The 22,576-nt window shown below is 42.8% G+C and overlaps 1 protein-coding gene across 35 annotated transcripts in view; it reads left to right on the top strand.

Moving 5' to 3' along the window:
- NRXN1 (neurexin 1) overlaps positions 1-10,684 on the top strand; it is a 1,475,796-nt gene extending 1,465,112 nt beyond the window's left edge. For all 35 annotated transcript variants that reach the window (XM_053244491.1, XM_053244481.1, XM_053244465.1 and 32 more), the window contains one exon: positions 7,115-10,684. In XM_053244491.1, the coding sequence (XP_053100466.1) occupies positions 7,115-7,419 (305 nt within the window). In that variant the 3' untranslated portion in view covers positions 7,420-10,684. The remainder of the gene's footprint in view (positions 1-7,114) is intronic.
- Positions 10,685-22,576: the final 11,892 nt, after the last annotated feature.

The following is a 22,576-nucleotide window of genomic DNA, read 5'->3' as shown; positions in this document are numbered from 1 at the left end:
AGTTAATTGACTGTGTTTGCCTCAGATGCCTGTTTTCAAAGGAGAAAGACAACTTTTAGCCCGTCAGGTAGTGACAGAGTTTATTCAGCAGATTCCATTCTTTTCACAGGCAGAAATTAATTTCCAGAATCACATTCTGCTTGATAAGTCTCTCTCATTTTCACTCACTATAGATAGACTCAGGAGTCTTTATTCAGTCACAATGAATAGTCTCTTGTAAAACAATTGATGACACATCCAGCTCAGATGAATTTCCACAAAGCACAGTGTGTACAATAGAGGGGAGGAAAATACCTTTTTTGTTGTTTCCGTCTACTTTGAGATGGATTCCTAGTTCAAGCTGTGGTAGAACTTGAAAACATATGATTTGCAAGAGAAACTTCTAGTATGCCAGCCTTACAGTGAAAACATGATGTACTCTCTGTAGCCCTAAAGTGAGCATTGTGGAAAGCAATAAACCTCTTCAAGAAATCACTGCTGAGGTGAAATAGTTGTTATGTTGCCACAACCAAAAAAGTCTGTTGTATCCATCTTGATCTTAGTGAGGTAACTCCATTCTTAGTTTCTATCATGTAAAAGTATCCTCTTTGGTGGAATATATGTGTTTTTGTTAGGCTAGGGTTGTAGTCTTTAGTGTTTATCAAGCAACTGCAAAAGGAAGGCTGTACGTAACACAAAATGGTTCCCTACCTTCTCTTCAGTCTAACTCCCTCCCTAGTTGGCTGAAAGCTGTGTGCTGTCAATATCCAAAGCTAGCAGGACAACGATGTAAATGCATGGTTCTTAACTCCCACCAATTTTTGTGCCTTTGGGGGAAAACTAGCAAGTATCCTTGGAAAATATGTCACAGTTAGCAGGCAGTCAAAGCTGAGGTCTTTTTTCCAAACAAAGATAACAAGGTTTTTCTGTGTTCCTCAGGAGTCTCAGCCTATGCTTGTGCTTCTTCCTTGGCCCAGTGGCTGACATCCAAACTAAGGTCGCATTCGCATGTAACTTGGAACCACAGTTGAATGTGGTTCCATGGATGTTACGTCGGAATGCGGGCAAATGGGGTTTGGCACTCCAATCTGAATCCTCTGGTTGTAGTGAGTTTCATCACCGCAACCTGAGGTTCCACAGAGCCTGTAGCATGTCCGAATGCGGAATCACAGGCTGCATCCCTTGGAAGCTCCTCCCTCAACTCTGGTGTGATTGGCTGTGTGGGCTTTCCTTCAGTCAAGAAGGAAGCCCACACAGCCAGATCCCCCTCCTCTCTGCAGTCTCGCTGACTGCAGAGAGAGAGAGTTCTCTAGTACAACCAAACTTGGACAGGAGAACAGGGGGATGGGGCGGGGAACCACGGGTCCATTAGACCTGCAGTTCTGCATTACATGCGAATGTGGCCTAAGTTACTCAATAGTACTACTCAGGCATGACTCTAATGGACTGCTTAGGAAGCTGCCATATACTGAGTCAGACCATTGGTCTATCTAGCTTGGTATTGTCTTCATAGACTGTCAGCAGCTTCTCCAAGGTTGCAGGCAGGAATCTCTCTCAGCCCAAGCTTGGACAAGCCAGGGAGGGAACTTGGAACCTACATGCTCTTCCCAGAGCGGCTCCATCCCCTGAGGGGAATATCTTGCAGTGCTCACACATCAAGACTCCCATCCATATGCAACCAGGGCAGACCCTGCTTAGCTAAGGGGACAAGTCATGTTTGCTACCACAAGACCAGCTCTCCTCTCAAATCAGGAATCTCTCTCAGCCTGAGCTTGGAGAAGCCAGGGAGGGAACTTAATTTGAATGGGGCTACTCAGGAGTAATTTAGTCGGGATGTCAGCCAGTGAACAATGTTGAAAGATAGATGAGGGGATAGGTAGAAGAGAGGCAGAGAGTTGAGGTTCTTACTACTACTACGAATATGTATATACTGCTCTTCAACAAAATTCTCAAAGCAGTTTACATAGAAAAATAAATAATACATAAATAAGATGGTCCCCTGTCCACAAAGGGCTCACAATCTAAAATGAAACATAAGACAGACACCAGCAACAGCCACTGGAGGGATGCTGTGCTGGGGATGGATAGGGCCAGTTGCTCTCCCCCTGCTAAATAAAGAGAATCACCACTTTTAAAAGATGCCTCTTTGCTCAGTTAGCAAGGGTTAGAATTTAGAGTAAGAAGTCCATAGTGAATACAAGAATTGTAAATAAGCCTATAAAAACTGAGAAATAGAGAATATATCAGAACAGTGGCTGACATCCAGACAAAATTTACTGGAGGAAGTCCTACTGAAATGTAGTCATCCTTTAGAGTAACTTCTGATTAGTACTATTGCATAATTTCATCGGGATGTCAGCCCATGAGTGGAAAGAACAACTGAAGTTCTAGAACAGAAGCTGGAAGCTGGAAAATAGAGAGAGGTGTCCAATGAAAAAAGCAATGCAGTTGTCCCGACACAAAAATAAGACTACCAGATGAAAGCAGCCTCAGCAGACAGAAGGGTCCTGGTTTTGTGTGTTTAAAAGGATTGTAAAGAAATGGCATTAATCAGAAGAGCAATAATGTAGCCTGTTTCTGTGCTCCTTGTAAACAACACCCTAGCCGAATGTTGGCATTTTCCAGTCCTGGGTATCGAAATGTGTTGCATTTCACTTGCCAGTATTGGTAATTTATGTGATGTTCTTCTCATTAATTCCGTGTCTTTCAAGAGAGCCCTACATCTTGCCTCCTGCCAAAGCTTAAAAGCAATTTTGGGCAAGGGTATCGCCCTACATACCTCAGGCCTAAGGTCTTCCAATTGTTAATGTACTTTCATAAACCTCTGGTGAGAAGAGATTGCAAGCATTATCTAAGCCATTTGCAGGCTAGAATTTGCAATAATTCTCTAATTAACATGTGCCACACACTGGCAGCATTTACAGCCTCATATAAATACTTAAAGCACCATTTCTCTGAGTCAGTCTCATTGTCTTAGGATAGTGTCCCTCTCTGCTCAGCCGGTATTCCTTTTGGTAGCTACCCTTTATGAGGGAGAAAAAGAACTCCCATTCCCCAACATTTTCAGAAAACAACCTGGGTGACAATAGTGAGTTTAATTTCTACTTTTTGTGTGGAAGGTGTCGTTGTTGATTGCAGGCTACTGAGGGCAAAGCAGCTGGCCTGAACCATAGCTGGATCCACACTACATTTTGAATATACTATTTGTTAACCAATGCACCTGGCAAATCAATACTTTGTTTTATCATCTTTGTAAGAGAAGATGTTTGCAGAAACTGCTGATATGGAGAGTGGCATCCCCGGAGGAGAGCTGGTCTGGTGATAGAATTGTCCCCTTTGTGAAGCAGGGTCTGGCATGTTTTGCATTTGAATGGGAGATTTCATGAGAATGCTGAGGGAATGGGGGTCAAAGCTCAGTGGTAGAGCATCTGCACCCAGAAGGTCCCAGGTTCATTCCCTGGCAATTCCAGAAAAGGCTGGGAGAGAATCCTACCTGAAACTCTGGAGAAGCCTCCACCAGTCAGTGTAGACAATTGTGAGCTAGATGGACCAATGGTCTGACTCAGTATAAGGCTGATTCCTATGTGCCTGTGTTTCTGTTACCTTTTAATAAATAAATATATAATGTGGATTTTAAGGTGCTACACAGCATATTTGCTGACCCAGTTATTTGGTGGGGAAGGTAGCCACGTTCCCCCTTCCAAACAGCTGATAAGCAAAACCTTAGCCTTTGTGAAAAAGCTCTGCATTCTTAAACCCAGCTGTGTGAATTGAAAAGGAACCATGCTGCACATAGAGACAGTGATGCGGCTTCTCCATCCAGCTGACGTTACATGTGCAGAACTCATTCCACACACAAGGAGCCCCTGACTGGATCAGGGCATTTATGTTCGGAGACACATATTAAGGGTAAAGAGGTTATAGATAAGTTTTGCGCTTAATATGCTCCAAGCAGGAGCGTATCTAGGGCAGGGCAGGCAGGGCACGTGCCCCGGGCGCCTCTTGAAGGGGGGGCGCCATTTTTTTGAAATGGAAAAAAAATTAAATGGCCACTGAAAACAAAATGGCCACCACACATGCTCAAATGGCATCTGCAAGGCCCTAGTATCTGGGGAAAGTCAAATTCTCCATTTATTTTTAAAACTTATGTAATAATGATGCTACAATGCATAGTAGAGAATTAGACAGGCACTTCTGTTTAGTTTTCCAAGTATACCTCCACATAGTATTTGGGTATTTCATGAGCCCCAGAATACTGAAATTTGTAGTTTTCCAGCATTTTTTTTGGTCTGGCTACGTCCACTGCTAAATAGTTTTTGAAATATTAAAAGATTAATGAGCTTGACTTGTATTTTTGAGCTGATATTATGGTAAAGCTATCTGAAAGATGGGTGTCAAATGTTTGGACAGGGGGTGCAATTTCAGTGCTTGCCCTAGGTGCTATTTTCCCTAGATACGCCTCTGACTCCAAGGCTGTAATCTTGTACTCTCTACCCTCTTATTTATTGCCTCAGAAGGAAACACCATGGAAAACAAATTGGGCCATTTTTATTCCACCGAAACATTACTGAATGAACTTGAACTCTTCATTTCAATCTTTCCCATGATAAAATGGGAAGCCATGAACTGATTTTACTGTAATAAGTTTGTGATTTTTTTAAAAAAAATAGATGTGTATATTTCCTGGGATAGCATGGATTTAACCTTCCCCGTCCCCCTCAAAATCATCATGATAATCATTTCTTGGATCGTGTGTGTGTGTGCAGTTATCACTTAACATCTGTACTGTATTGTCAACCACTCGTGCTACATGAATCATGAGGTTTAATTGTATTCGTTTCACAACTTGTATTCATATAGCTCAACTAAGAAGCAGAAATGCATCCAAATTTCACGTCAAGCAACACTTCTGGGTGAATTTGGAGGGTCTTTGAAATGAATTAGGTTAATTTCTCAGGGATCTTTGCATCTCTTACCACTGCATTTTTTAAAAAGCAAACTCTAAGGCAAATTATCAAGTCATGCTCAGGTGAATTATATATATGGTTGTTAAGAAAAGGCAAAAGCATTTCAGTAAAATCAATGGTATTTCTCAGGGATATATCATAAATCAGTACCGAGAAGCTAAACTTCCAGGACAGATTTTGAGGTCTTCAGTAAATGCTGCAACATCTGTCACTTTGACTCATGCTGGTAGGTCATGAGGCTAGATCTCAATGTATTTTTGTGCACTATAATCTTGTATTCCTGTGCCCCCCCCCCGCCCAGTGTATCAATATGTGTCTTATGTATATGCATGGACCCAAAAAGTGTTTTGAGTTTTTTGCAAACATCTAAATCATCTTGATTAATAAAAAAGGCAAATTCTCAATGGTCAGGGGCCTGCTTGCATAGGGTTTACTTCAAGGGGTGATCACAAGGAAGCTGTGCATCTGATCCCTTTGAGTCATACACTTGTGGTTTTCCAAACCCCTACTGGTTCTTCATCTGCCCACATAGCCAGTGGAGGTAATGGCTGGAATCTAACCGAGAGACATATGCGCTCAGGAAAGAACCGCAGATGCAGCCAATGTTTGCTCACTGTTTTTTGGCAACAGTTCCCTCTACCAAAGAGACAAACTGCTGCTCACTTCAAAAAGCAACTTCTGTTTTCTGCAGTGGGAACTCTAGAAATGGCCAAAGCTACAAGTGAAGCTCCAACTACCCTTCAGCCCTTACCTTGTGAACACAGACCCTTTCTTTGGATCCCAGCCAATAAGTAGGGAAATGGCTTTCTGTCGCCTGAAGTGTGTAGTTAAAAAAGCTTTGGCGCTTTCCCCATGTGTAATTTCCCCACCTGGGGAGGTCGGGATGCAGTTGCAACCAGCTCGGTTGGTGGCGACTCAAAACCGGGCCTTTTCTAGAGTTGCCCCGGAACTCTGGAATGCGCTTCCTTACTAAATTAGAGTTTCCCCTTCTCTGAATGTTTTTAAGAAGGACCTAAAAAACCTACCTCTTTAGTCAGGCTTCTCCATTTATAGTTTTAAAGCTTGAGTTTTAGAGTTTTTATTGTATTTTAAATTGTGTTAATTATGTTAATGTTTTAATTGGTTTTATATTGTGAGCCACCCAGGGACTTTTTTGTATGGGGCGTATATAAATGTGCTAATTAATTAATTAATATGGAGCTAGCCTTTCACAATGCCAGATTAAATGCTTTGCTGCGCCTTGAAAATGTGAACACCAGCTATGCTAGAACATTTGTCCCTTACATGCTAGGTTTCCACAGGCAAGGAGCTTTTGACCTCTGGGAGCATCCCTCTCTCTATGTGGTCTCTATGTGGTGAAGTGATGCAATATCTGAATAACTCTATTGTCCGATTTTTCCAAAGGTGTAGGCTGACCCTAAGAAGCACTGTTGGCACAGGGTTGCACTGTGTGACATAGTAGAACTGTTCTCACAATTGGCACTAGGGTAGGCGGCTTCTCCTACCCTAATTTGGAAGCCAAGCACCCATCCATCATGAGAATTCTACAAGCAAGATAGGTAGGAAGAGGGGAAGATGATCCTCTATGAGCTGAGTATGGAGGCTGGCAGCAGTGGTGATCCCAGAAGTTGTACGCAGCTCCAGAGTGAGGGTAGAGGGGAAAGAGTCCCTGCACTGCCCGCCTCCGTACGGAGCTCACACACAATGATTTTCCCCTCCTCCTACCTTGCTTGTGGAATTCTCACAATGACCAATCAGGAATACATGTGGCTCCTGAATTAGGGTAGGATATTTCTACCCTAATGTCAATCATGAGAACAGCCCTCGTGTCTTCTTTATGTGTAATTGGGGGTATGGGCAGGTTTTTATTTATTTGTTTATTGTTACATTTATATCCCGCTCTTCCTCCAGCGGTGCACATGGTTCTGTTTATCCACATAACAAGCCTGTGAAGTGGGTTAGGCTGAGAGAGACGTGACTGGCCCAGAGTCACCCAGTGAGTTGCATGACTGGATAGAGATTTGAGCTTCAGCATGAGACATGTTGACAGCATTACTTTGCTTGAGATATTAAGCATCTTCGGAGAGCACACGGTCGTAGAATGTAGAGGTGGTTGGGTTTTTTTGCTTTGCACTGTATAAAATGTTTCTTTCATCATCTACCTACAGCAAGTCCTACCAAGCCTGGACGGGGTGGATACCCAAATTCGGATGAGGTGGTTCGGGAATCCAGCAGCACAACTGGCATGGTGGTTGGGATTGTGGCCGCAGCTGCTCTGTGCATCCTCATCCTCCTCTATGCCATGTACAAGTACAGAAACCGGGATGAAGGCTCCTATCATGTTGACGAGAGTCGAAACTACATCAGTAACTCAGCACAGTCCAATGGGGCTGTGATTAAGGAAAAGCAACCCAACAGCTCTAAAAGCTCCAACAAAAATAAGAAAAACAAGGATAAGGAGTACTACGTCTGATCCTGACAGCCGGAAGAACAATTGTATAGAAATAGTCTTCATTTTATCTGAGACATAAAACAAAACTTATTTACTTTACTTTTTATGAAGCACATACAAAGTTTAAAAAAATGGGAAAAAAGAACACAGGGAATGCAATCAGAAAGGAAAGACTTTTTTTTAAGAAAAAAAAGGAAAGAAAAAAATGAAATACGCATTTCATGCTCTTGTTTCACCGAAACAGGAGTCAATAAATCCCCCAACATCCACAGTGTTTTCATTTACTCTGCTGTCTTTATGTTGCTGGAATGTTTCTGAAGATGATGTTGGTACTACCGCACATGCATAAGACAAGGAGTATTACTACTACAACATCACCCAGCACAACATGAACTGTAATGAACTGTAACAATCAAAAATGAAATCACACACAAACACACACACACAAAGAAGCTACCTATGAGTCTGGATTTAGCCAAAGTGCTAGCGCTTTCCTGAGGAGTAAGTTAGTCTGATTACCTGAGAAGACTTTGTCGTCCTTCACAAGCGCTCAACAAGCAAACCTCAATGAGTTTGCTGCCCAGTGCAACAAAGCAATGATTGGAGCTTGGGTTTGAAGTGAAGTGCTGGCTTTTCTGAATAAACCACATTTTAAAAAAAGAAAGAAAACACTTTCAAAAGAAGCCCCTTTCTGGTTGTGAGGAAAACAGTATAGCGGCCTTATTTTCAAAATTATAATAATAATAAACAAACAAAAGAAGTGAAATATAAGGCTTATTTTCACACACCACTAACAAACAAACCTGAGGGCATAGATGCAATCACTGGAAAAAAAATTTCATGCACGCTTAATATGTTATTACATATGTTTATATAAAAAAACACATCTATATGTGCTTTCTGGACTGTGATAAGTGATGTTTTCTAGCCTGTTGTATAGAAAATGCAAACTATATCTGCTCTTCAACCATTTTTGGTAAACTCAATGTTCTAAGTGTTGCTAGGTATAGAACGTTTTACGACATCTGGAGCAACCGACATTTCTGTTTACTTTTGCAGCCATGAGAAACTGCCACAAGTTTTCTTCCCCTCCTGCACCTGGTTCTCCTCTTCCTCCTCCTCCTTCTTTTGGTTTTGTTTTAATTTACAGTGTAGTGAATATACTAAGAGGGATGTGTATGAATGTATATAAGAGTCAGCTAATTTTCTTCTTAACCTGTACAGCCTCTCTCTTCTGTTGCAGTTCAGTTTTAGTAGTTTGTATGAAAGAAGTGGATTTAGAAAGCAAATATATATAGATATAAACATCGTAATTTTCTTCTCCAATTGCCTATCCACTCCCAGTATACATTAGCATAACCAATCAAAATACTGTGTTTCTCCACTCCCCCTACTAAATGACACAAATCTGGTTATTCTTATTTTAAGTGACCTTTGCATTCCAGATGACATCATTGGCTAGTGTGGTTGGCTACTCCCCAGGAACTGAGGGGAAGATCTAATTCCATGGAATTCTTTGTCCAAATGGGTATGACCACATAGCATTTACCTGGTGTCTACAACAACATAGCCACCATAAAGTTGGTCAGTAAGAGAATTCAGAAGTCTGCCTTTTAAATTACTCCAGTTCCTCTCACTAAAGCTTTCCTCCATTATCAAAGACATAGAACATTATGAACACAAACAGCATGTAGAGCAAGATTCCAAGTTTCACATTTTGTTACATGAAGAGCTATTCCATACTTCATCTGTTTTATTTTTACTTTTTAAAAATTTATCCCTTCTTTTCTCTGCACTAAAACAAAATCTCCTCTTCTAAGCCAAGTGGGTGCAGTCGTTTTGTTTTATATATTCCTTAAGCTTCTCCACATAGAAAAACACTTAATGCATTTTGGTTTAAATTCACGCTTATATTCTGAAGGGTTTGGGGTTTTTTGTTTTGTTTTAGAAAAAGATTGCTCCATTGGGTTCCCAACAATAAGTCATTGTGTTAATACCTCACTTAGTGAAAGAGATGCAAAAGGAATACATTAGGCCGAAAGACTGTAGTTTAGGAGAGAATCAACTATATTCTGGAAGGCCTCCTGTAATGAGTAGAATTGTTCACAGTTTACAGACAGGAAAGAGGAATTTAAAATTAGCTTTAACCAGCAGGGCAGCATTATCTTCTTGTGTGTTGTTCACTGCCACTGAGGCATAGCATTGGGATTTGGCGGAGTGCTCAGACTTTGACGCAGCAATACTTTAGGAACACATGTAAAACTGTCTTGGTATTGCCTCCCTTGGAAACTGCCAAATGATTTGATCATGCTGTATGTCAAGGGCTCCCCCCCACACTTTTGTGATGCTTGTGAATACTGAAGAAAGTGTTGGGTAATGGTACATAGCATTAAAGTTCACCTAAAGGTGGTCTGCCCATTTGTTCCCCTGATGTGCCACCTTTCTCAGTTACTCATGCTCAGGGGAGGACAGTGAATGGGTGCATCCCGGAACCACGAGGAAAATCTGACTCTCATGCTCACAGTAAAACAGGAAGACAAGTAAGAAATGAACGTCCATAACCATAAGGCTATGTGGAAAGGGAGAGGGATGTTGATATCCTTGGAGTTCTCAACCAGTGCCACAATCCAAGCTTATGGCAAGGTTATTTTGTGACTTCATATTGACTCTGTTATAACTTACCTAACTTGGCCAGATTGTTTTTTCCAAGCAATTAACACAATTACTTTAAGGAATATGTGATAAGGGATTGCTCTTTCTAGCAAAGGCAATTTAAAGTTGTTTTTTGGGAGGGTTACTCCTGTTCTTCCTTGTTGATTTTGTGGTTTAATAACGAACAAAAAGTGTTTGCATTTATCAAATGTTACAGTAGCTATATTAAAATACTTTTCTCTTTTCAAAATACATAACAAATACATTAATTCCATCTCTATAATAATCTAATTTGTTTGACTAAGGCTGCAGTTCTATGCACACTTGCTAGGGACCAAGTCTCACTGAAGTCAGTGGGTCTTCCTCAGTAAATTTGCTTAGGATTGTGCTGTGAGATGGCTTTTTTAAAATTACTGTATTGTGTTGCCTTTTTTTTAACAATACACTAAAATAACGTGTGAAATTATTTATTCCCAAAATATCAAAAAGAGGTCAGAAGCCCTTAACCTTATAGTGCTTTCTGTGATAGATATTTACAATTTTTTTTATTTGTTGCAAGGCCAATTTATCCATTATTGGAAATGCTAAGCAAGTGGAATTTACCGTTTTGTTAATAAAATGTTTCTTAATACAATTGCTGACTCATTATTTTCTCATCCCTTTGCCTTATATCCCGTGATCTACTTTTGATATTCAGCATATTTGGCTTCAGTAAGGAGCTAGTCCCACCTACACCCTCGACTCTTCAGAGTTCCCCTACTCATTTCAACACAGGGATCTGATTCCTGGCTAAACAGAGAAATGCCCATGGACTAAAGAAATCTGTGTGAGCCTCTAAAGCAGTGGTCTTCACTGTTTTTCAAGCAAGGGTCGCTTTGGCAAAAACAACAACCCTTCAGTGCCATTTCCCACTGTGATGGCCTCCATTGCACTTTTCTTAGTTCTAGGAGGGGCCTTTAAGAGAGACGGAGTTTTCGTCTAGGAGGAAAACACTGGGAAGGGCTACATTTCCCAGCATTCTATATGTGCCCCTCAAAATAGTTCAGAGGCTCAAGAGGGCTCCATTTTCCTTAAAGGAGCTGCCCAATGCATGGCAAAACACAGCACTGCACAGTGAGAATGGTCGTCTCCACATAGTGCCGGGGAGACCGTGAGCATAGTCAGCTTCGGCCCAAGCATCCCACAGGTGTAATAAACAATTAGGGGTCTGCACTCCCAGCAGATGGGGGCCTCCACTGGCCTCGAGCCTTACCATAAAGACCCCTGCTCTAAGTGCACACGAAACTCTGGTTCCATGCAGCAATTGGCAACACTTTCAGTGTTTGTACTTGTGATTTGTTTACTGTCTAGAATTTGGAACAAAATCGCCCATAATTTACATCCTTACCACAATGATGGGTTGCTATTGTTTTTGGACGGTTGCTGTTTTAGCTTGTTTATTCTTTGAGGACCATCCATTTTCTTATGTGCAGCCATCACAAGGGAGGGTGATGTCTCCTAATTAAAACTGAACGGTTGCATTGGTCTTCCACGGCTGTGTTCCATTGAATCTATATCTGTGCACAGCAAGGACTTGCTTTGAATTCTCTTGCTTGCACCACTGAACAGACAAGCCGCTTTTCAGTTGGTATTCTAACATTTAAACTGAAATGCGGGTTGCCCCATCAAGGAGGGCTCAGAGCACGCTGGCAAGCCACCCAGCCCGTGCAGATGAACCTGATGGCTACACTCTCGGGCATCTCAATACCTTCTCTATAGAGGGCAGTGCTGAACACGAGGATATGGCCCAGGAGTATAACCAGCAGGTGTGTTGACATGGGGCATAGATAGAGAACATACTTTTATTCTCATAGGAACAGCCTTGCTGGATCAGGCCCCAGGACTATCTAGTTCAGCATTCTGTTTCACACAGTGACACACCAGATGCCCCTGAGAAGCCCACAGCAAGAGGTGAGGGCATGCCTTCTCTCTTGCTGTTGCTCCCCTGCAACTGGTATTTAGAGGCATTTTGCCTCTGAAGCTGGAGGTGGCCCATAGACTAGTAGCCATTGATAGACTTGTCCTCCATGAATCTGTCCCTTTTAAAGCCATCCAGACTGGTGGCCGTCAACACATCTTGTGGCAGAGAATTCCATAGATTAACTATGTGCTGTGTGAAAAAGTACTTCCTTTTGTCAGTCCTAAATTTCCCAACCTTCAGTTTCATGGGATGAGATGACCCTTGATTCTAGAGGGAGAAAAATTTCACTCTTTCTACTCAATGCATAATTTTATACACCTCTATCATGTCTCCCCATAGTCACCTCTTTTCCAAACTAAAGAACCCCAGATGCTACAGCCTTGCCTCTTAAGGAAGGTGCTCCAGGCCCCTGATCATCATGGTTACCCTCTTCTGCACCTTTTCCAGTTCTATAACGTCCTTCTCAAGATATGGTGACCAGAACTGCATGTAATTTGGCTGCACCATAAATTTGTATGAGTGCATTATAATATTAGCATTTTATTTTCAGTCCACTTCCTAATGATCCCTAGCATGAAAGTTGCCTTTTTCACAGTTGCTGTGCATTGAGTCAACACCTTCAACAAGATGTCCCAAGATATCTCTCCTGGTCAGTCACTGACTGCTCAGACACTATTAGCATATATGTGAAATTGGGGGATTTTGCCCCAATACGCGTCACTTTATACTTGCTTACATTGAACCACTTTTGCCATTTTGTTGCCCACTCACCCAGTTTGGAGAGATCCTTTTGGAACTTCTTACAATCTCCTCTCCACATGTTCAGTGAACGGAAGAGGGTAACATTTGAATAGAGTTCCTGGGATGGAAACTTCCAAAAATACCCAGCAAAACGTCCAGCTCATCAGCATTTTATTTTATTAATTTCATCATGGTCTTAAGAACCGCCTAAAAGTGCATCAGTGACCATTGCAGATTGGGCTGAGCTGAAAGGCCCCTGAAGACTGCTTTCAGCCAAAATTTGGAATAGTTTGCGGGATGAATGGGCAGCAATAACTGTCCCCCCCCCGCCCCACCGGTTCACTTTGTTTCACTGCTGCCTGTTTTTCTTAGCTATGGCAGTGGCATTCTCCTGGCAGCTGCCATTCCCCCCCCCCCAGAAGCCCCATAGAATGACATAATGACAGTGTCTCTTTGAGTAGGATTCTGAGGGGCAAAGTGGCAATCAGTAGCCACTAGGAAGAATATTTCTGCCTGGGCTACTGCAACAAAAAGTCAACATTGACTCTTCCCCCATTAGATAGATAGATAGATAGATAGATAGATAGATAGATAGATAGATAGATAGATAGATAGATAGATTCTAACAGATATATCAAATCTAACAGATCTGCCAGCACTAATCAGAATATCTGAGCCCCTTTCAAGGCAGAGAGCAGAAGTAAAGTGGTATGATAGTGTTTAGATTAGCACATCTAGAGATTAATTTTCGGTTGTGCCCTTGGTAAAGAGAAAATGGAAGCCAGTGTGTTAATATAATCAACATGTGTTCCTGCACTGCAACTTGCAAACCTTAGAACTTTTCCACTATGCTCAAATTTGTCTCCTTTGTTTTGCTTCACAACCAGCCTGATGAAGAGTCCTGGAGAACTTGAGAGCTTGCATAGTATACTTTGTGATATTTTAGTTGGCTCTGATCATGGTATTACCCTACATTGCTTACCTCACCATATCACTACTCATCCATTTTTCTTTATCTTTCGTGTCTCCTTTCATCACAGGAAGTGGCATATTCATAATCAGGACCTTGCGAACCAGTATGCAGTGCAAAATTTTGATGGTAAAGGATTACATCTTCAAATAAAAGAGAGAACACACGTAGTTAAGAAACATGGTGTTTCCTTGGACTGGTTCTTACAGTTAGTGGCTGACATGCTGCACAGTGCCCCAGTGATCCTACACAGTGCCCCACAGATCCAAGAACCGGGTTCCATTCATTCCTAGGTGGCTTCCATGCTGTTCCTGACTTTGTAGAGCCTCCCTGGTGATTAAAAATTGTGTCACTGCTGAAGCAATGCTGCTCCCAGTGGGAATAACAGAAGCTGTGCTGCTTCAGCAGTAACACAGTTCTTAATTTCCATGGAGCCTCTGCAAGGTTGGGAACACCATGTGCTCTGGAAACATGAGTTAGCACACTCCCAGGAGCCGCCGACACTTGCTCCACCTCCTTCCTCCTTCTCCTCCTCTGGCTGCTGCTGCCCCCATTATGGGGTGATGTCATGTGTCTCATCCCCTTACTCACGACTCCAAGAACCTGCCAGGACTCCACAGCAAGCTTTTGGAGCCACAAGTGAGGGGGATGGGATGCAGCACAAGATAAGACAAATGATACATAGCATCCCCCATTTCCCCCGAAATACCCGGGAGCATAATGAGGTGGCAGCATCGAGAGGAGGAAGCAGGCATTGCAGTGAGGCAGCAGGGGGCACAGAAGGGCTAGTGGCAGCCCCCACATACAAACAGCAAGGTCCAATGATGGTGAGAGACACCACAGGCCACCACGGGCTTGCTAAGCCCCTGTGTGGAACTGCATCTTCTAGGCAGCAAAAGAACAATCTGACAGCATACTTTAGGGCTGGCCCTGACATGAGGCGAGGTGAAGCAGTTATCTCAGGCAGCAGGTGAAGAAGGATGGTGGGCATTGCTCCACAACCCTGCCTGCTGCTGCCTCGCTTTGTCCCTGACCTGCATTCAGTGTTTCACCACAGGCAAACAAAGACCTTGGGCCAACCCATTGAACTTAGCCTTGCAAACATGTATATGTCAGCCTCCTTGATGTGGTTATGTAAGACAAACCTTCATAAATTGTCACCTACCCTGTTTCCCCGAAAGTAAGACCTACCCCGAAAGTAAGACCTAGCAGTAATTTCTGATGTACCGCTAATTGCCCTAGTGCATTTTTGGGGGCTAAAATTAATATAAGACACTGTCTTATTTTCGGGGAAACACGGTACCAAACTAAACACAGCCCACCAAACATAGGTTGTGCCTAACAGATACTTAGCAGCCCTCTCTATTTTTGAAATCCAAGGCGAGCAGCAAATACAAGGTAAACCACAATACATGGTGGATCGCATTGGGTTTGGTTCATTACACAGTCATAAGTCATTTAATAGCTGGGGAACCAAGGTCTTCATCTGTGCTCATTTGTTTTCACACCGAGACGTTTTATGTTTACCAACATTTAGTATTTCTTTGCACAATAAAAGGTCTTTTTGTTGAGAGTTTGGAATTATTATGCACATTGCATCGCTGACATATCAATAAAGCAAGATGTACATGCAGATAGAACTTTTTTTTAAAAAGCATTTCAGTCAAATAATTTGCTTTTAAAATGTAAAAAAAGAAACATGGTATGTAATTCTGAGGTTTTAGACCCAGTAGGAATGTTATTATTAAGGAGGATATGGAGATTGCAGAGAAGCTAAATTAGTTCTTTGCATCTGTCTTCACGGCAGAGGATACTGACCATATAACCTGTGCCTGAACTGAGCTGCTCAGGAACAGAGGCTAAAGAACTGAGTCAGTAGAGGTGAAGACAGATGGCATTCTAAACTGTCTGGAAATTAAAAATAAATTAAAAATTAACAAATCGCCAGGGCCAGATGGCAATGTGAAATTGCCGACCTCCTTACAAAAAATATGTAACATCCCTGAGGCAATCAAGCTCTGTACCAGAGGACTGGAAAGTAGGGGTGTTCACGGAACCGGTTCTGTGCACTCCCAGGAGCGGGGGTCGCTCAAAAGGGCAGAGAAGGCACTGCCTACCTGCCAGCCCCAGCCCCACCACTTTTCCTCTGCTGGCGTTGCTCCAAAAAGTGAGTGTGCGGGGCTGCAGCGTACCTCCTTGCAGCTGGGATCAGCATTGCCATGCAAATGGCCAGTGTGCCTGCCAGAACCTAGAACGGAGCGCAAAACTGTTCCTTGCACATCCCTACTGGAAAGGAGTCAATGTAACTCCAATTTTCAAAAAGGGATCCAGGGGGGGATCTGGTTAATTACAGGCCAGTTAGCTCAACGTCTGTTCTGGACAAATTGATGGAAATCATTCTCAAGGATAAAATTGTTAATCATATAGAAGAACAGGCCCTGCTGAAGAAGAACCAGCCTGGCTTCTGCAAAGGTAAATCTTGCCTCATCAACCTTTTGGAGTTATTTGAGAATGTCAACAGGCATGTGGATAAAGGTGATTCAGTTGACATAGTATTTTCAAAAGTTGACTTGGACTTTCAAAAAGCTTTCACAAAGTTCCTCATCAAAGACTCTGAGAAAACTTAGCAGTCATGGGATAAGGGGACAGGTTCATGTGTGGATTGATAACTGGTTGAAGGAAAGGAAACAAAGGGTATGTATAAATGGACAGTTATTGAAATTGAGGTAAGAAGTGGGGTACCCCAAGGATCTGTATTGGGGGATCCAATACAGCCACCTAAAGGCAAAAAGCCACCTAATGGTGCAACAGAGAAGTAACTTGCCTAGGGAGTAAGAGGTTGCTGGATCAAATCCCCGCTGGTTTGTTTCCCAGACTATGGGAAACACCTATAATCAAGCAGCAGTGATATAGGAAGGTGCCGAAAGGCATCATCTCATACTGCATGGGAGATGGCAACAGTAAACCCCTCCTATATTCTACCAAAGAAAACCACATGGCTCTGTGGTTGCCAGGAGTCAACACTGACTCGATGGCACAACTCTAATAGTGATTAGGTTCCCACAATTTATTTTTAATTTATTCATAAATGGTCTAGAAATTGGGGTAAGCAACGAGATGGCCAAATTTGCAGAAATCAAATCATGAAATCCAAAGCAGACGGTGAGAAGCTCGAAAAAGATCTCTCCAATGTGGGGGAGTGGATGACAAAATGGCAAATGTATTTCAATGTAAGCTAGGGTAAAGTGATGCATATTGGGGCAAAAAACCCTAGCTCCACATATGCTGATGGTTCTGAGCTGTTGGTGACTAACCAGGAGAGAGATCATGGGGTTGTGGTGGGCAGCTCGTTGAAAGTGTCGACACAATGTGCAGCAGCTGTGGAAAAGGTCAATACCATGTTTGGAATCATTAAGAAGGGGATTGAAAATAAAACTACTAATATCATAATGCCCTCATACACATTAATGGTGTGGCTACAGTTGGAGTACTGTGTCTAGTTCTGGTCATCATACCTCGAAAAAGGATGTTATAGAACTGGAGAAGGTGCAGAAGAAGGCAACCATGATGGTCAGGGGCCTAGAGCACCTTTCTTATAAGGCAAGGCTACAACACCTGGGGCTTTTTAGTTTGGAAAAGAGGTGACTATGAAGAGACATGTCTATAAATTATGTGTGGTGTGGAGAGAGAGAACGTTTTCTCCCTCTCTCATAAGAGTAAAACCAGGGATCATGCTGTGAAACTGATTGCCAAGAAATTAAGGACTGCCAAAGGAAGTACTTTTTCACACTACACATAATTAATCTATGGAATTCTCTGCCACAAAATGTGACAGCCACGAGCCTGGATGGAAGAGCTTAGATAAATTCATGGCAGTCAAGTCTATCGATGGCTACGAGTCTGATGACTGTGGGCCATCTCCCGCTTCAGAGGCATGATGCCTCTCAATACCAGTTGCAGAAGAGCAACAGCAGGAAAGAGGGCATGCCCTCACCTCTTGCCTGTGGTCTTCCCAGGGGTGTCTGGTGGACCACTGTGTGAACCAGGATGCTGGACTAGATAGGCCTTGGGCCTGATCCAGCAGGGCTGTTCTTCTGTTCTTACAGGAAACTATTGGAGCATATTGCTGAATTTGTATCCATCTGTTTATCCAGATTTGTAGCCCATCCCATCCCAATACCTTGGAGCAAACAAAGAAAAGTCAGCAAACAAAATACATTTTAATCTGAGTAAAAGTTATTGAAATTTCCCAACTCATTTGTAATGTAACCATTTGTCCCCCTAGCCCAGCTGAAACAGGTAAGTCTTAGAACACTTCTGGAAAGCTTGGGTGTTGGTCAGTCGACAGTGCAAGGAAGTTCCCTGATTGGAGGACTTCCACCCAGCATTCCTCTTTCTACTCTTGATGGCCAAACCTAGAACATATTTTGTATTATTAAGAGGATGCCCTCTGTGGATCCTGGAGATTAAAATTGGAGCAGTACGACCTACCACTTGTTCTCTGGATCCTTGCCCAACCTGGCTGCTTCGATCTAGCGGAGAGATTGTTGGAGATGGCCTAATTAATATCATAAATGCATCGCTGAGGGAGGGTAGGGTGCCTCCCTGTTTGAAGGAGGCAATAGTTAGACCTCTTCTTAAGAAGCCTTCTTTGGATCCCTCAGCGATGGATAGTTATAGGCCAATCTCCAATCTCCCCTGGCTGGGCAAGGTAATTGAGAGGGTGGTGGCTAACCAGCTCCAGGCGGTTTTGGAGGAAACTGATTATCTAGACCCATTTCAAACTGGCTTTAGAGCTGGCTATGGGGTTGAGACAGCCTTGGTTGGCCTGATAGATGACCTTTACCAGGAAATCGACAGAGGGAATGTGACTCTGTTGGTCCTCTTGGATCTCTCGGCGGCGTTCGATACCATCGACCATGGTATCCTTCTGGGTCGCCTGGGGGAGTTGGGAATAGGGGGCACTGCTCTGCAGTGGTTCCATTCCTAGCTCTCAGGTAGATCTCAGATGGTGGAGCTTGGTGACAGTCGCTCCTCAAAGCAGGAGCTGTTATATGGAGTCCCTCAGGGCTCCATTCTGTCATCAATGCTTTTCAATATCTACATGAAACCACTGGGTGCAGTCATCAGGAGATTTGGTGCTGGGTGTTATCAATATGCTGATGACACACAAATCTACCTCTCCCTTCCTTCTTCAGGAAATGGCACTCATTCTCTAAATGCCTGCCTACAGGCAGTAATGGGCTGGATGAGGGATAACAAACTGAAGCTGAATCCAAGCAGGACAGAGGTGCTCATTGTGGGGGTTCAGAATCTGAGGGATGAGTTAGATCTTCCTGTGCTGGATGGGGTTACACTCCCCCAGAAAGAGCAGGTGCGTAGCTTGGGAGTACTCCTGGACCCAGGCCTCACCCTGGTTTCTCGGGTGGAGGCCATAGCCAGGAGTGCTTTCTACCAGCTTCAGCTGATTCGACACTTGCGTCCATTCCTTGAGGAGGAGAACCTCAAAACAGTGGTGCACCAGCTGGTAACCTCCTGGCTTGACTATTGCAATGCGCTCTATGTGGGGCTGCCTTTGTACATAGTTCAGAAACTTCAATTAGTTCAGAATGCAGCAGCCAGATTGGTCTCTGGGGTAACCTGGAGAGACCATATTACACCTATTTTGAAACAATTGCACTCGCTGCCGATATGTTTCCGGGCAAAATACAAAGTGCTGGTTATTACCTTTAAAGCTCTGAACGGCTTAGGCCCGAGTTACCTTAGAGAGTGCCTTCTTCTGCATGATCCCCACCACACATTAAGGTCATCTGAGGAGGTTCGTCTCCAGTTACCATCAGCTCGTCTGGTGGCGGCTCAGAGGCGGGCCTTCTCTATAGCTGCTCCGAGGCTGTGGAATGCGCTCCCTGCGGAAATCCGCAGTTTGAATTCTCTATTAGCCTTCAGGTGAGCCCTTAAAATGTATTTGTTTGGCCTGGCTTTCCAGGGTTTTTAAAATCGGTTTTAATATTCTAACCTGATTTGGGGGCTTTTAATCACTGTAATTGTTTAATTGTTGTTTTAAAATGCTAATTGTTGTTATATTGTTTTTAATTTGTTTTAGCTCTTTACTGTTTTAGTGGTTTGTTTTAATTGTAAACCGCCCTGAGCCATTTTGGAAGGGCGCTATATCAATCAATCAATCAATCAATCAAATAAATAAAATTATGCACATGGAAGAAGAAGGCACAGTGGGATCATAGGTATGTTTGGCCTAAGCTTTTGGAGACTTCATAGGTTATGTGCTCAGGGAAGAAGACAAGGAGCCATGCTGAAGCACTGTTCTAACACCTCCCCTGTCCCTCCAAGCTGGGTAAGATGCACCTTTTTTTGTGGCAGGTCTCTTACATTTGTCAAGGGGAGAGCAATTGTGCCTATCCAGCCCAGCACAATGACTCTCCACTGGCTGCTGTTGGGGTATGTGTGTTTTCATTGTGAGCCCTTTTGGGACATGGAACCTTCTTCTATTTTCTTTTGCTATGTAACTGGCTTGAGAACTTTTTTTTAAAAAAAAGCAATATAAAATAATAATAATGATGATGATAATAATACCATATGATGATTATTATTAATAATAAAGTATATGAATAAGTCATATTTCTTTTTCTAGCTGGATCGAAAGAAAGGAAGGAAGGAAGGAAGGAAGGAAGGAAGGAAGGAAAATAAGCTAGTGGAAAAATGTAAAGCTGCCTGGTAGGCATGTGATGGAAAAGCCCTAGTCTGCAGTTTGATAGTCTTGAGATGAATTGGAGGTGTTTTGTAGACTTCGGCCAGAATCAGACATCACATGGAACTATGTTTTAAACCTGGTTCTGCATAACATTTGTGAACCTCAGGCTCATGTCCTCGTCCTCCCCTTTGCATGTGAGTGGAGGACATTCTACATTTCCAGTCCTGGTTTAGGAAGAAACCAGGGTTGTCTGTGATATCCAAACCCAACAAATCAATTTTGTTTTAGTAAAGGCCATATCTTGGCTTATTTGCTAAACTTGGTTTAAAACAAGTCAGGATTTGCCAGGTTTTGATTCACAGGAGATCCTGGTTTGTCCTAAATCAGAACCAGATTTATTTATTTATTTAAACTTCCTCCCCGTATGTGACAGTGGAACACATGAACTTGGGGCTCACATTGCTTGGAACTAGGATTCCATGTGATATCTGAATGATTCTATGGGCACCTTCATGTGATCACCTGTAAGTAAATGAAAATAAAGCATGTGGTAACATAGGAAGCAGCCATATACTGAGTCAGACCATTGGTCCATCTAGTATTGTCCACATGGACTGGTAGAGGCTTCTCCAGGGTTGCAAGCAGGAGTCTCTCTCAGCCCTATCTGAAGATGCTGCCAGGGAGTGAACTTGGAACCTTCTGCATGTAAGCATGTAGCTGCTCTTCCCAGAGCAGCCCCATCCCCTAAGGGGAATATCTTACAGTGATGCTCAGAGGTATAGTCTCCCATTCAAATACAAACCAGGGCATGCTTTGCATTCTTATCGTGTCCTTCCAGGAAAGGTGGGATTATGCAATCTATGGGGCCTTTGTCCTTCTGTGTAGTGGCAGAGATCCAAGTTTCCTTGCTTCTGTAGTCCCAAGGCAATGGATTGTAATTGACTCATCCATAAAATTATTGGTTTTGCCTGCAAATCAAAGAGGAGATTCTTCTTCTTCTTCTTCTTCTTCTTCTTCTTCTTCTTCTTCTTCTTCTTCTTCTTCTTCTTCTTCTTCTTCTTCTTCTCCTCCTCCTCCTCCTCCTCCTCCTCTTCCTCCTCCTCCTCCTCCTCCACATGTGCATCACAAACCAGGGCAGAAACTGCTTAGGAAAAGAGATAATCCATGCTTGCTACCAGAAGATCAGCTCTCCTTCCAGAACTGAACATTCAAGCAATGTGCACACTCCCAGTAGACATGTTCCATAAACTGGCCAATGAATGTGCCCAGTTACCAATTTCTGCCCAAGATTCTACTGAGAATCTCTGCCCAATCTGACACCTAGATTTGAAGTTGTGCAGAAATGCTCAGAAGAATCTCAGGCAGAAGCCAGTTACAGAGCACATCAGCAGATTGGACTTCACACCCGCTGGGAGCACTTGCACCACAGGAACTTCCAGTTCCCTTGTACTTACTTTGTACTTTCTTACAGGTGATTGTGCATAGCCACCCACAGTGATGTGAGGTTCTGAGTGATGTCTGAATCGGTCCATAATTAGGTTTGGATCAAGGCTAGTACACAATGATCTCAAGTTGCAGCAAGTCATTCTGGGTTCAAAGGGCAATGACTGCTTTCCCTTTGACAATGTAGTAACCAGTATTATGCAGATCGGTCTTTGGTATCAATCAGAATGGATGGAGCAGAAGTATAGAGCAGAGAAGGTATTCTCCCTATCAGATATAAAGACATGAAAAACCACAGCCTAAGTCCTATAGATATGCTTTAACAGCAGGGAGCCAAATAAAGTGGCTGTGTGATCTTAGGAAGCTTTCAAGATATACATTCTCTTTTTTAAAAGGGATCTGAACATGCATTTGTTCAAACAGCTTCCATTACCTCCTGTCTCTCCAGACCAAAACTCATGGCCAAATACATAAGCTGGTGCGATTCACAACAAGAGGCATTTGCAAACAAATGTGTTTTCAGATTATAAGTGTTCTTTGAGATGAAAACACTTTTTTTCATTAAGAGTGGTCAGCCTTAAGAACCGAGAGTGAATAAAATGCTTAGGAGGAGCATTGTTTCGGAAACGAGATATGGAACAACAGACCTAGTGATATCTGAATCGGTAACACATGCCTCAGAACATAACTGAAGAAAAAATAA

Source organism: Hemicordylus capensis, chromosome 1 (assembly GCF_027244095.1).
Source record: "Hemicordylus capensis ecotype Gifberg chromosome 1, rHemCap1.1.pri, whole genome shotgun sequence".
Lineage (NCBI taxonomy): Eukaryota > Metazoa > Chordata > Lepidosauria > Squamata > Cordylidae > Hemicordylus > Hemicordylus capensis.
The sequence above is the reverse complement of the archived record's forward strand: the minus strand, read 5'-3'. Positions and strand labels throughout refer to the sequence as shown.